Here is a 14,714-nt window from a genome sequence, read left to right on the forward strand (position 1 = left end):
TGACAGTGCTACACATAAACTTTGACATTTTCCTTTGCATATGGATTCAAGGTCATTTGTTTCTATGGGAAGACAACAATTATTTATTTCATTACTTAATCAGGAGGAGAGAGAAGCCCTCATGGTTCATTATAGGACCTTTAACCCTTTAGTATTTAAAGAGGCCATATCCGGCCAAAATAACTAATCTGTTTTATGTTCAAACTGACCAGATCCAGGCTCTCACACCTACCCTACAATGTTATTCTACATTAAGTAATTACACCATCAGCATCTTGAAGATATGAGATAATGCATGAATAATTCAAATCAATGGGAATCAATAGGCATTATGTTTGATTGAATAATCTGAACACTAAAGGATTAAACTGGTGGAAAAGAAAGAGGAAGCCTTGCTCCTTTTGCTTGCATCAGAGTGAGGACCCTGGTAAAGGTACCCAGGAATTAGATGTTTGCATAAGACATTGATTTCCTCCAGCCCACAGATATTAATTAGCAATTGTGTAAGAATAATACTGGTTTCAAATCTTGGCACAAGGCCAGTAATTTCGGTGGGAGGGTTAAGTCATTACATTGACCCCCAGTGTTCAACTGTTATTTTATTGACCTCAAAATGATGACAGTCAACCTTGATGGAATTTGATTAATAATAATAATAATAATAATATTGACCACACTGATCTCACCAGTTTTGGAGAACCTATGAAGACCATGGACACAGTGCCTTCCTTCAAATCAATTAAAACAAAACATAGAAGTTATTGTAATCCTTGTCATCCTAGGGAGACTTAGGCACATAGTTATTGGTTTTTCCTTGTAAGCAACACAAACATTGTTGATTAATATAAACATTCCAAACATTAACCTAGAATGGTAAATAAATCTGTATTTTACTCCTCGTATTTTTTTAAGATATAGCAAATTTATTGATTTTACTATTATTATTATTATTGTTTCTTTGTTTTGTTTTCTTTTTTCTTTTTTCTAGTGACTCTGTGGATTCACTTGTAGAAAAGTATGGCATACAAAAAATATCCTTGTTGCGGTCCATTTGCAGGAAATGTGGAATTCAAATTCTGTTAAAAGATTATAACTTTGACTCTAAGAACAGACAAACCTTTTTTGAGGATGATATTGTAAATGTATTTCCTGTCATTAAATGTGTCCATCCAAAGGTTCGGTTCTTTCTAAATATATTTTTTAAATATTTTGTTTCTTAAATACACACACACACACACATGCATATATATATATATATATATACATCTTTTTTTGGAACACTGGATCTCGAAGCATATAAATGCTGTAAGCAGTAGCATTTATATGTAAATATTAGGTTGAAAATCCGTTTTGGATAGAAAAAAATCAAAATTTTCTGTACAGAAGGGCTTTTTATTTACATGCTGTTGTTCATAAGGATTCATATGCTACGAGATCCAGTTCCAGAAAAGAATTATTCCACATTCTCTTGAAAGTTCATTAACCCTTTAGTATTTAAACCGGCCATATTTGGCCCAGATATTCTACATGTTTTATATTCAAACTGGCAATATCTAGCCTCTCACACCTAACCTACAATGTCATTCTAAATATAAACAATCCCATCATTGAAATCTCAAAGCTATAAGATAATGCATGATTAATTCAAAACAATTTGAGTGAAAAAGTATTACATTTAACAGAGTAATCTGAACACTAAAGGGTTAATTCTTATCACATCAACAATACACACACACACACACACACACACACACACACACACACTCATGCTGTCATAGACAATGGCATTTCAAAAAAAAAAAGCTGGTTTTCAATAAAAAAAATATGAGCATAAATACACATTCCATGTGTTTGATATAGTCTTCTTACGAAAACATTAGTATTGCCAGGCTAGGTTCTAATCAAAATTCATTTACCATAAGTGGTATATTTTGTCAGTAATCAGTATAGCATGCATTCTTTAGTCATGTATAAATATCATTGTGATATGTTCTACATGATGTGGTGACAAATATATGCATACACTACAATATGCTAATTTTCTTCACTATATATTTTTAGTATTTTTCCTATGATTAATATTGTATAAAAAAGGTTTTGTATAAAATATATTACAGTTTCCATATCCTAAAATACATGTATGTATATGATATACATTGCATATATATTGTATTTTAACGTGTATAAGGAACCCCCTAATTTTGGGGGCTTAAAATTTGGAAAAAAGTTTTTGTAAGGGATTATAATATTATCCATGTATAAGAAACTCAACATATTTTTTAAACCAAACTTTTGACAAAAAGGGGTTCATTATACACATTAAAATACAATATATATATATATATATAACAGTTATTTTATTCCCCTTAGATAGAAATATAGGAAAAATAGAAGTTGAAAATGCACTGAAAATAGTTAAAATATGTATTAGTAATATATTTAAAACGTTAATCAGTTTCACAGTTTACACTGATTTTCAAACTGTGAAACTAGTTAAAGATTCAAAAATATTAATAAAAAATATTTTAACTGTTCTCAGTGCATTTTCAACTTCTATTTTTCCTATATATATATATATATATATACACACACATTGAACAATGTATCATACATTACTGAATATAATTTAGACATTCCTTTATTTAGTCATTTAACCACATTAAACATTGTTTAATTAAGCAAATCTTTCATTACATTGCATTTTTTCTATGTACAACTTCAGGTTATTCTTATCTATGTGTAGCATAGATTCAGGTGTGGCTGTGTAGTAAGAAGTTTGCTTTCCAACCACACATGGTTCTGGTTTCAGTCCTAGTGCATGGCACATTGGGCAAGTGTTTTCTACTACTGTTCTGAACTGACCAAAGCCTTGTGAGTGGATTTGGTGGATGGAAACTAAAAGAAGCCCATTGTGTAATATATACATGTGTACATATATGCATGTGTGCATATAAGCATGTGTGCATATATACTGAAGGAACCTATGTGCATGTGAGCATATATATATGTGTGTGTGAGTTTGTGCACAACAAAGTTTACTGTAGAAGATAAGGATAATAAATGTTGTCTATTTTTGTCCCCAGAAAGAGTTGAACCCACAACCTTCTTTGATAGTTCCAACGCTGAGGTACATGATAAAAGTTATGCAAACAATAAGTGGAGCAGAAGATGTACATACACGTGGACCTGTGTTTGTCCCCCATCACTGCTTGACAGCTGGTGTTTGTGTGTTTATTTCCCTGTTGTTTATTGGTTCAGCGAAAAAGACCAATAGACTAAGTTCCCCATGCTTTTGTATGTGGTGGTGGGGGGCGGTCAATTCATTTGACTAAATATTCTCCAAGGCAGTGCCCCAGCATGGCCACAGTCTAATCACTGAAACAAGCAAAAACTAAAGGATAGGTTTGGATTTCTCTTTTAGAAAATTACAAACACTGAATTAATGTATAATCATTGACACCCTTCTTCACACTTCCATGATAATTCCTATTATGGTAAATACTTCTATATCACTTTAACCATTCATGTTCATCTTACCCACATGTCTTTTTTTATGCCAAATTATGTTTAAATAATTATTTTCTCTGCTGATGGTTCACAATTTATTTTTAGGCTAGTGATGCTTATCATTTTTTCACAAGTGGTCAAAGTAAAATTCAGCAAGGACTTTTAAGAGAAGGATATGATTTAATTAGTGAAGCACTAAACCTGTTAAATAACGTCTACGGTGCAATGCATCCAGACATTGCTGCTTGCCTACGGTTACTTGCACGACTCAACTATATCATGGGAGAGTATTCTGAGGTTAGTGCTGAATTTCTTTTCATCTTTACATATTTTTTCCTCTCTACAGGTGTGTTTAAGAAAAACTTTCATCTCTTTTAGCTTGTGTACTTTGTTTCTTTCTTTTTTTTTTGCATTTCCATAAACCCAAACTTTTAATTGAAAAAGATTAACAATGTGATAAGTTTCTAAAACAAAACAATCTGAAAACATTGATATTTATGGCATAAGATTGATCGTTTTTCACTACTGCAGACACCAGGAGTAATATCTGTCATTTATCACAAAATAAAGGCAATGCTCTCAGAAACGTGAAAACCATTATCAGAACTAAACTGTTAACACCTTAGTGTGTGTGTGTAATTTTTGTAAAAATGTTATGCAAAGTCATAAACAGGAACGTCTGTCTGTCTGTCTGTCTCTCTCTCTCTCTCTCTCTCTTTCTCTCACACACACACAGTCTAGTGGTTAGTATTGAACTCTTGATCATGAGATTGTGGTTTTGATTCCCAAACCAGTGGTATGATGTGTCCTTAAAAGATTTCACTTCACATTGCTCTATTCCTGTGGACCTCTTTTATTTAAACGAGTTTTCCCCGCAGAACCCAGGATATTAAAAGGTCTATCAGCTTAACGTGTTCACAGACCACAGGCTGGGAACCACTGATCTAGTCCATCATCATTTAACATTGCCCATGCTGTCATGGGTTGGATGGTTTGACCAAAGCTGGAGAGCTGCACCAGGCTCCAGTCACCTGCTTTGGCATGGTTTCTACAGCTGGATGCTCTTCCTAACACCAACCCTATAACAGGGTGCTGGGTGTCTTTTATGTGGCACCACATGAGTATTTACACGTAGCACTGCATAGGGGCTTCTATGTAGTACCACCATCAGTGGTTTACACCATCAGAAGGATTAGTCTTAACACTTCTGCTGTACAACCCTGCAATGGACTAGTGTTTCGTTCAGGGAAAATGTTACCCTGCCCACCTAGCTGGCTTGGTGACACCATTTGAAAGCTGAAACAATGTGAGGAAGTATGTTGTGATCAGCAGTATATACCATCTGAAAGCCTGGTCAATACAATGATATACCACACACACACACGCATGCACACAGGCAGGCAGGTCTCGATTTGTTATCAGCAACCATTTTTCTTGCATGAGTTATCTTATCAAATTGCTGCAATACTTTAGTTATGAAGTATCTCTGGTTTAAGATATTTAAGTGATTAATATTGTGAATGTCACTCAATTTTTACATATATATATACAAAGTTAATCTAATTTTAGTCTTTAAAGATTTTTTTTTTACCTTTATATGGGGAAATAAAAAATCTAAAAATGAAAGGACATATTTTCTACTTAATGAATTGTTGAACCGCTTTAATTTCATCTATTAATTGCTATTATTACCATTTGTAATTTACTTTTGAATTTTTTTTCTATTTTTAAAGGCTCTTTCCTATCAACAAAGGGCAGTTCTTATGAGTGAAAGAGTATTAGGCATTGATAACGCTAATACCATCACAGAATACGTGAGTCTGATTTTACTGTTTAATAAAACATTTTGTAACTTAATATAAATATGCAGGTGGTTATCTGTAATTGTGTTGGCTAAAACAGCATAATTAGTAATTTGTTTAATTGACAAGATCTTTACAAAAATTTATCTTAATATTCCATCATTTAGGACTCTTATGTACCACTTAACCTAGTCCATCCATCCTTCCATCTTTTCTGCCCACTTGGGATCATTGTTTGGGTAGTGTTCTCAGGCACCCCCTTCATAGGGTCCGATCAGAAACAACCATCATTAGACATTCCAGGTGGATTCCCATGTATCGCCAATTGAGACCATGGATATTATCCCAACATCTCGTTCTTGGCCTACCCTTTAGGTCTCTTGCTGGTTGGCTCAAAAATGATGGCTAATTGGAGTATTTTATATATAAAGAACATAATAATCACAGATACAAACATTTACATACTTCCCTCATACACACACACATACACATACACAATTGAAATCCTGTTTGATTTTTCTTTTCAGTGTTGAATGTTCACCATCCCACTTCCAGTGCACGCACACACACACAAACATTCACATGACTCCCTTTTACATACATACACATATGCTCTCACACACAGTTGAAAAGCTGTTTGATTTTTTTTTTTTCACCATAGAACTTCCATCTTCCCACTACCAAGTTTGCCATCACCCCTTCCTTCCTTCCTTATCCATCTATCACCCCTTCCTTTCTCATTCATATGTTGTGATAGAAGAAAACACAATTGTATTATTATATCTCATTTTATGAGATTGATTTTGATAAATCCTGAGCAAATTTAACGTAGTGGGTGGGGGTGGGGTCAACAAGTTAAGATATTCTTGTTGGCTGCAAGAACACTCACCTTAAGTAATACATTGTTTTTATTTTCCCCCTTTTTAACTGGATCTGTTTTTTTCTACAGACACACTAAATACTCACGTTTCCTAAATACTTCCATTCATTTCTTTCTTTTAATGTTTTATTCAGGCCCACCTTGCTCTTTATTGTTTTGCCAACAATCAAATAGCAAATGCCTTAAAGTTGATCTATCGAGCGAGATATTTAGCTTTAATATGTCATGGTGAAAATCATCCTGAAGTGGCCTTATTTGATGTAAGTATTCTCGTTTGCTCAAACTTTTAACCCTTTCGTTACTGTATTTTAAAAACAAGACATTTGTACTACAGAGCTCAATTTCAGCTGGGTTGTTATCTAAAGGGTTAAGAATTGTTTCTCTATAATATATCTTAACCCTTTTGTTACCATATTTCTGTTGAGATGCTCTGTTTCTTTCAATTAATTTCAAATATAACAAAGAATTTAGTAAAATAACTTAGTTATCATTAAGCTAGTGTTAGGAACATAAATTGTGACTAAGGTTTGGTGGAAGATTTTAATTCAAAACTTATGAAAAACAAGACATTTGTACTCAGAGCCAGAGGTAGTTTCAGGTGGGTTGGTATCAAAAGGGTTAAGAATTGTTTCTCTATTATATATTTTAACCCTTTTGTTACCATATTTCTGTTGAGATGCTCTGTGTTTCAATTAATTTTAAATATAACAAAGAATTTAGTAAAATAACTTAGTTATTAAGCTGGGTTGGTAACGAAAGAGTTAATGTCTGTCTTGAAAAAAAAACCAATTAAATTTACATATTTTTTATAATATTTTTCATTTTACTCACTTATACAAGAAATAACCAATTGGCTGATGCTAAGGATTATTGGGAATTGTCCCTAAAATTTTAGCTTATAAAATAGTCCATTGCCCAGACCTAGTATTGAAATCTTGAAGCTACAAGATAATGCAGGATTAATTCAAAACAATGTAAATAAATAATCTTTACATTTGACAGGGTTTTATGGGTTCCTAGCCATCAACTTTTTTCTCTGAAGAAAGCTGGGGACTCACTACACATAAGTTGATCATCTTATATGTTTTTGATTGAGTTGTTGTATCACTTCATATTTAGATGCAAAAAGGCTAATGTTTGGAAAGCAATAAAAAAAAAACATTTATCTTATTTTACAGAGCAATATTGGTTTGATTTTACATGCTGCCGAAGAGTATGATCTATCCTTACGGTTCTTAGAAAAAGCTTTAGAACTGAATATTAAGTAAGTATTCCTACAAAGTAATAATTAATAAATCACTTCTTTTTTTTTTTGATAAATTGCAATAATAATTCTGTTTAACTGATAATATTCTTTATGTATACATATAGGCGCAGGCGTGGCTGTGTGGTAAGAAGCTTGCTTCTCAACCACATGGTTCTGGGTTCAGTCCCATTGTGTCACACTTCAGGCAAGTGTCTTCTACTATAGCCTTGGGCTGACCGAAACCTTGTGAGTGGATTTGTCAGACAGAAGCTGAAAGAAGCCTGTCATACATATGTATGTGGTGTGTGTGTGTGTGTGTGTGTGTATATATATATATATATATATATATATATATATATATATATATATACACATACATATACATATGAGTTTCTGTCTTTGTCCCCCCACATCGCTTGACAACTGATGTTGGTGTATTTACTTCCCAGTAACTTAGCAGTTCAGCAAAATAGACTGATAGAATAAGTCCTAGGGTTGATTTGTTTGACTAAAGGTGGTGCTCCAACATGGCCACAGTCAAATAGCTGAAACAAATAAAAGAGTAGTAAAGAGTACACAAATGCTAGGTGCCATATGTTAGTAGCGGAAAGTACCTGTGACAAAAATGCTTTCACTCTGATGACGAGTGCTGTTACAACATCTTTATCATCATTTAATGTCCCTCTTCTATGCTGGCATGGTTGGACAGTTTTATTGTATAACATTCAACAGTTACCTTTTCTTTAAATTCTTTCAAAAATAGAGACTTCTTTGTTCTAATCATGGAACATATCCCAGCCTCAGTCATAACCAAGTATCCCTATTATTTAGCTGTTCTTTTAGCCATTTGATAATGTTTCCTAATACCATTTTCCAAGCCAGTCTCTTAGCTTTTACTTCCCCCCACCATCGACTTTCTCTTTCCATCACCACATCACTTTCAGTTTGGTTGAGACTTTACTCAAGCCACCTCTCTCTGATCTCTAGCCCTAAGCAGGTTATTAATAGAAATTCCCAGTATCTAAGTTTTCCTCCCTACAGTCATATATATCAATTAACATTTCTCTAAATTTATTCCCAACTGGTGGATCTTTTAGTTTCTATATCTTCTCTATGTTGTCTTTTGCTAAGATAAATGACTTTGAAATAATAAATAATATATCTGTAATATATCAATAGGAAGTATATTAAAATAATGCTTTTCTTTAAGCATAATATGAACATATTATTCGTACATTAAGTCATCACCTTTTTTTTGTTAATTTAGATTTTATGGTGCAAAAAGTTTGAAAGTTGCGATGGGTCACCATTTAGTTGCTCGAACACGCTCTTGTAGAAGTGATTTTAGATCTGCTCTACAGAGTGAAAAAGAAGCCTATGCAATTTATAAACAAGTTGTAAGTATATAATCTTGATAGTATATTTAGAAGTTTTTTTTTTAAATAATGAACAATTTTAGCTGTCAATGTATTTGTTTGAAGTTTCGATGGTCTAGCGAATGTCTTAAACTACTTGACATAATAAAATAACCAAACAATTGAGTGTAAACTATTCCATATATATTAGCCTGCACTTAAATGAATTTTTAATTGGATCCCTATCACGAGTAACAACATTGGATATGTGTTGTCTTATTTGACCTCATCAGCAAATTTGACTAATATTTTTTTTTTTTTAATTTAAAGCTTGGTGAGGAACACGAGAGAACCAAAGAAAGTTCTGAATGTTTAAAACATTTGACTCAACAAGCTGTAGTTTTTCAAAAGAAAATGAATGAAATCTGCAAAGGAGAAAAAAGCATAAATTTTGCTCCTCTTCAGGTGAGTGTCAATATTCTTCCTCTTCAAGAAGTCATTTCAATCTTTTCAACTAGAAAATATTCTATTAGCTACTCTTAGATTATTTACTACGAAGATTTTTTTTTTTAACTCTTTGGCATTTGAACCAGCCATATCCAGTCCAAATATGTCATTCTATAAAATAAACAATCACATCATTGAAATCTCAAAGCTATGAGATAATGCATGGTTAATTCAAAACAATATGACTGAGTAATCCAGATGCTAATGGATTAATTCTATGAATTATGTAAAACATATCTGCTAAAATAACTTATTGGCAAGAATATCTTGCCCAATGGTTATGGATTTTATGATTGTCTTTAACATAACATTCTAGGGTAGGTGCAAGAGGTAAGATGTAGCAAGTTTGAACATAAAATAGGTGAAGCATTTCGGCTGGATATAGCTGGTTTAAATACTAAGAGGATTAAAAAGTTCAGATTAATGCAAAATTCTGAAATTCAAAACAAGCTAATCATTCTTTTGATTATTTTAGCAGTTTCATAATTTTTTTCAATTATTTCTATCATTTATTTTGCAGATACAGACTCCATCTATTCAGAGTGTTCTTGACACTTTAAATGTCATTAATGGTATTGTGTTTGTCCAAATAAGGTAAGAAACTATTTTAAAACTTACAACTGCTTAGAGAAATTTTAGTCCTAATTCTGAATGTATCAGCTGGGAATTATTTATAGTTAATTTTTCTAGCTTGCTGTTAGAAGGCACAAACTCTTCAATATATTCTCAGCATCTTACTTTAATTCCAAAATCTACAGTATACACCAAAATAAAGAAAGAATGGCCAGTTAAAACTGGTAAAATGTTGGGATTTTTTCCTCTACACACATATTGTATATGTATAGAGTATTGGCCTGTGGAGATAAGACATGCATCTGCTCTCACAGAACTCTGAGAGGACCTACTCTCTTTTACTTGTTTCAGTCATTTGACTGTGGCCATGCTGGAGCACCGCCTTTAGTCGAGCAAATCGACCCCGGGACTTATTCTTTGTAAGCCCAGTACTTATTCTATCGGTCTCTTTTGCCGAACCGCTAAGTGACAGGGATGTAAACACACCAGCATCGGTTGTCAAGCAATGCTAGGGGGACAAACACAAACACACACACATATATACATATATATACATATACATATATACGACAGGCTTCTTTCAGTTTCCGTCTACCAAATCCACTCACAAGGCATTGGTCGGCCCGGGGCTATAGCAGAAGACACTTGCCCAAGATGCCACGCAGTGGGACTGAACCCGGAACCATGTGGTTGGTTAGCAAGCTACTTACCACACAGCCACTCCTGCGCCTATATTGTGTATTTTCTTCTTCTCCACCTTGCTGCTGCTGCATAATGGTTGGATCATTAGCATGTTGGGCAAAATGCTTTGCACCATTTCGTCTATCTTTATGGTTCCATACGCAAATGCCACTGGGGTCAACTTTCATTCTTTCAGGGTTGATAAAATAAGTATCTGTTAAACACAACTTACCCACCTCTAAAACTGCTGGCCTTGTGCCAAAATTTGAATCCTTTGAAGGTGCCTCAGACAAAATGCTTAGCGCCACTTCATCTGTCTTTGTGTTCTGGGTTCAAATGTCACTGAGTCAACTTTACCGTTCATCCTTTTGAGATTAATAAAATAAATACCTGTCAAGTACTGGATTCAGTGTAATAAACTTATCCTTTGCCTTGTGCAAAAATTGTTGGGCTTGTGCAAAAATTTTAAACCATTATTATTTAGTGCCCACATTAGTGCTATTTTTATTATTTAATGTCCATGTTCCATGCTAGCATGGATACAGTTGGTATGGCTATTCAAGGAACTGATAAAATAGCTTCAAAAACTCAGGCTTAGCTTGCTTGACCTTTAATTTCTAATTGTATAATTCTCAGGTAACTTATTCAGGTGAATCTGATTTGTTTTTTCGTTTTTTGTATACTTTTTTTAATCAGCCCTGAAGATATTGAACGCTTCCGGTTAGAAATGTTGAAACGTTCTCAACTTGGTACAAATGCTGATTCCAGTGAATTACTTAAAAATGGTGTAGCAGAGGACTTAGAATCAGGTAATGAAGTGAAAAAAGAAAAATCTGAAGATATAACTGGACTTACAAATGGAAATCTAGATTGTTCACATTTGACAAAAGAAGTTCTGATAACAGAAGGATGATACAACTTAAAATATTTCACAATTATTTAATTGTTCTAATCAACCCATGAACTGAAATCTAAATCTTGTCTCTAATTCATGGTTTAATTTAGTTTTTTATTGGTTTTCTTTAGATTTTGGAATGTGTTAAAAAAAATTTTTAAACACCTGTTTAACATTAAGAAACATTGAGATATTGATTTCTAATTATGTTCAAAAATTATTATTTATTGATGAAAGGACAAAGATTTTTTTTTAAAAAGCCGATGATTCCAAAGTGAAATCGAAAATATATTTTCAATTTTGTATATTTTGTGAAAAAGAAAATTCTGTTTTTGTATGTTATTAAGTTTTATATTATTGCATTTTTAATTATTTGAATACCTGTTTGCATGCAAATATTTTTTAATGAGGAATGTTTGTTAAAATTAATTGATTAATTAATTTGGTTTATCATTGTAAGCATAGGTATGGCTGTGTGCTTAAGAAGCTTGCTTCCCTACCATGCAGTTATGGGTTCAGTTCCACTGTGTGACACCTTGGGCTAGTGTCTGCTGCTATAACCTCAAGCCAACCAAAGCTTTGGTAGATGGAAACTGAGAGAAACCCTTCATACATAAGTGTGCATGTATGTTTGTGTTTCCTTGTCTTGACCCCATGTTATGGTTATAAATGAGCATCGCTATCATTCAAGCAATGTTGATTGTTTCTGGTCTTCCATGTCTGGCCAAATGAAATATTACCTTATTTGGAAACAGGTAATGGTTGGTGACAAGAAGTGCCAAAATCTGCTTCAATGAATTCTTTCTGACCTATGCAAGCATGGGAGAAATGGACATCCAAATGATAATAATGATGACTATCATCATTATCATCACCATAATCATTCTTACGTCTGCTTTTCTATGCTGGCATGAGTTGCACAACTGGTTTCCAACACAGCATCTTGCTAGTTGTTGTGTTTCCCTTGTCATCTCTTTTAGAGGTGCAGCTCTGAGATTAGTTTTCACTACATTTGCTCAGGTCTTCCTTTCTCTTCCTCTTCCACAGTTTTCTTCCACTTTGATATTCCGGCACTTCTTTATCCATCTGTTATTTTCCATATTCTTTATGTACCTGTACCAACATATTCTTTGTTTTTACTGCAACTAGTACCTCTTATACTTTAGCTCTCAGCCCATCTCTTACAATGTTGTTCATGAAACACTAACACAACACATCCTTCAGACCATGAGTGCTTTATTTCTCTCAAAGCTTTACACATCTTTTTCTGGTCGCTGCCCACATCTCCCTGCTCTGCATCTTTGCATCTAGTACACAAGCAATTTACAATCTGTTATTTGGAGAAGAGAGAATCCCTTCATTGCCAGCAGAAGTAACAGCTCCCCAAGCACCCTCTTCCACAGTCTATTAGGTTGCCTAGGTAACAGAAGCAATCAATTTATTTCTATAGAATCTTGCAAACATTAAAAAGCAGTTAGTTTAGTTGTATTACAACTGCTAACTTGTTTTACATCTTTCACACACAGTCCTGTGATTCCAATACCCAGCAATTTTTGCAGTCAATTTTCTGATAGCAATAAACCTGCCTTCTTTTCTACTTTCTAAAACTTTGACTTTTGCCAAGTTTGCTGTGAGGCCTTTTAATTCTAGGTTTTGCTTTCACATCTGAAATTTCTTTCACAAGTCTTTCACAGACCCTCTTTTGAGGTTTGTAGGAGTTTCCATGGACAGCCTTATTTTGAACACCTGTTTTTGCTTGAGGAATCATAATAAATAGGAGTGATATAACAACTGAGCTTTGCCAAACGCCTACTTGCACATCAAATTCTTCATTGCCAACTCTCACTTTGCTGATGATATTGCTCTACATGACTTGTACTGTTCTCATTTTTGCCTAATATATAGTTGTCCCACAATGAAGAGAATATCACTAGTATTATGGCTCAGCACAAATCCAAACCACATCTCGTCAAAGCTGATTCTCTTCCTGATTAATTGTGCCAATATTCTTTCCATTTCCATTTCTCCTCTCTCTCTGTCACTCCTTTGTGTTCCCTCTTTTACGGTACATCGCCAATCTCCACAGTTGCTGGCAACTGCTTCCCAGTTGCTAATATTGATGTTGCAGGCCTTCATGTCCTTTTTGCAAACACCCAGCCACAGCAGGAGATGTATTAGAACAGGAAATGTAAAAGCCGGACTAGATTATTTTTTGCGCAACTCCATTATCTCCCGAGACAAAAAGGATGCCAACAACAACAATTCTTTCCATTACTTTAATTACCTGCTAATTACTTTAATTACCTGCTAATCATAGTAAAGTCGTAAAGCCTCAGTAGTTGTTCTTTCTGAAGCATCTCCTTTGCCATGGAGCTGTTGGTGATTATACTGCTACTACACCAGTCTCTGGGGGTATGGCTCGTCCTAGAATTACCTGGTTTATTATGTGACCAGCTTGAGTGCTACTTCAGATGTCACAACCATTTCTTGTCTTCATATCTTTAATGACCGACCGTTTAACCACATAGCTGTCCCCTTTGATAACTGCTCCCTCTGTTGGCTATATTTCAGAGAGTTCCTCCTCCTCCTCTCACACATTTTTCAACATATACTAGCCTCTCCTTAAAACATTTTGAATACACTTTTCAGTCTGTGTGAATATGGTGTTTGTTTCGTAACCACATGGTTCTCTGTGATCTGTGTAGCACCTTCAGTAATAGCCACAGGTTTATCATTGCCATGTGACTGGAACTGGTAGACAGAAACTGTAAAGAAGCCCATCGTGTGAATATGTGTGAATGCTTCATGGTGTCTTTGCGTGATTCTATTTGAGTAAAAGTGGTTGCATTACGTTAGCATTTCCTGTTAACAAATCATTGTATAGCTCTTTGCTTTTGAAGGTAAACAGAGTGGGTGTGGAAGGGTGGAAAGACCCCTATTTGACAAACAGGGTTAGAGTTAATAGTAGAAAAGTCAGTTGAGTCAAAAATATGTCTCAGTAAATACTCATCCAACCCATGTTAGCATGGAAAAATGGATGTAAAACAAACACTGTATATGTCTACATAGGTATTTTAAATACATTTTACACATATCATTCATACCCTGTAATATTTCAAAGCAAAAAAAAAAAAAGAAAGAAAAGGAAGGAGGATCAATAGCTTAAGTGAAAGAAAAATAAATTTTAAGAATATATCCTCATTAAGAAAAATCTTTGTAGACGGACTGGTATTCAAAAAGTAAAAATTTAATAGCCTGCAGAAAAATT

At 34.0% G+C, this 14,714-nt stretch overlaps 1 protein-coding gene across 1 annotated transcript in view; it reads left to right on the forward strand.

Annotated features, from left to right (window-relative positions):
* LOC115222523 (clustered mitochondria protein homolog) overlaps positions 1–11,592 on the forward strand; it is a 63,500-nt gene extending 51,908 nt beyond the window's left edge. The window contains exons 29-37 of the mRNA XM_029792777.2: positions 989–1,175; positions 3,613–3,804; positions 5,241–5,321; positions 6,324–6,449; positions 7,368–7,453; positions 8,703–8,832; positions 9,121–9,255; positions 9,818–9,891; positions 11,248–11,592. Coding sequence (XP_029648637.1) covers positions 989–1,175; positions 3,613–3,804; positions 5,241–5,321; positions 6,324–6,449; positions 7,368–7,453; positions 8,703–8,832; positions 9,121–9,255; positions 9,818–9,891; positions 11,248–11,464 — 1,228 coding nt within the window. The 3' untranslated portion in view covers positions 11,465–11,592. The remainder of the gene's footprint in view (positions 1–988; positions 1,176–3,612; positions 3,805–5,240; positions 5,322–6,323; positions 6,450–7,367; positions 7,454–8,702; positions 8,833–9,120; positions 9,256–9,817; positions 9,892–11,247) is intronic.
* The last annotated feature ends 3,122 nt before the right edge of the window (positions 11,593–14,714 follow it).

The sequence above is a fragment of the Octopus sinensis genome, linkage group LG20, assembly GCF_006345805.1.
Source record: "Octopus sinensis linkage group LG20, ASM634580v1, whole genome shotgun sequence".
Lineage (NCBI taxonomy): Eukaryota > Metazoa > Mollusca > Cephalopoda > Octopoda > Octopodidae > Octopus > Octopus sinensis.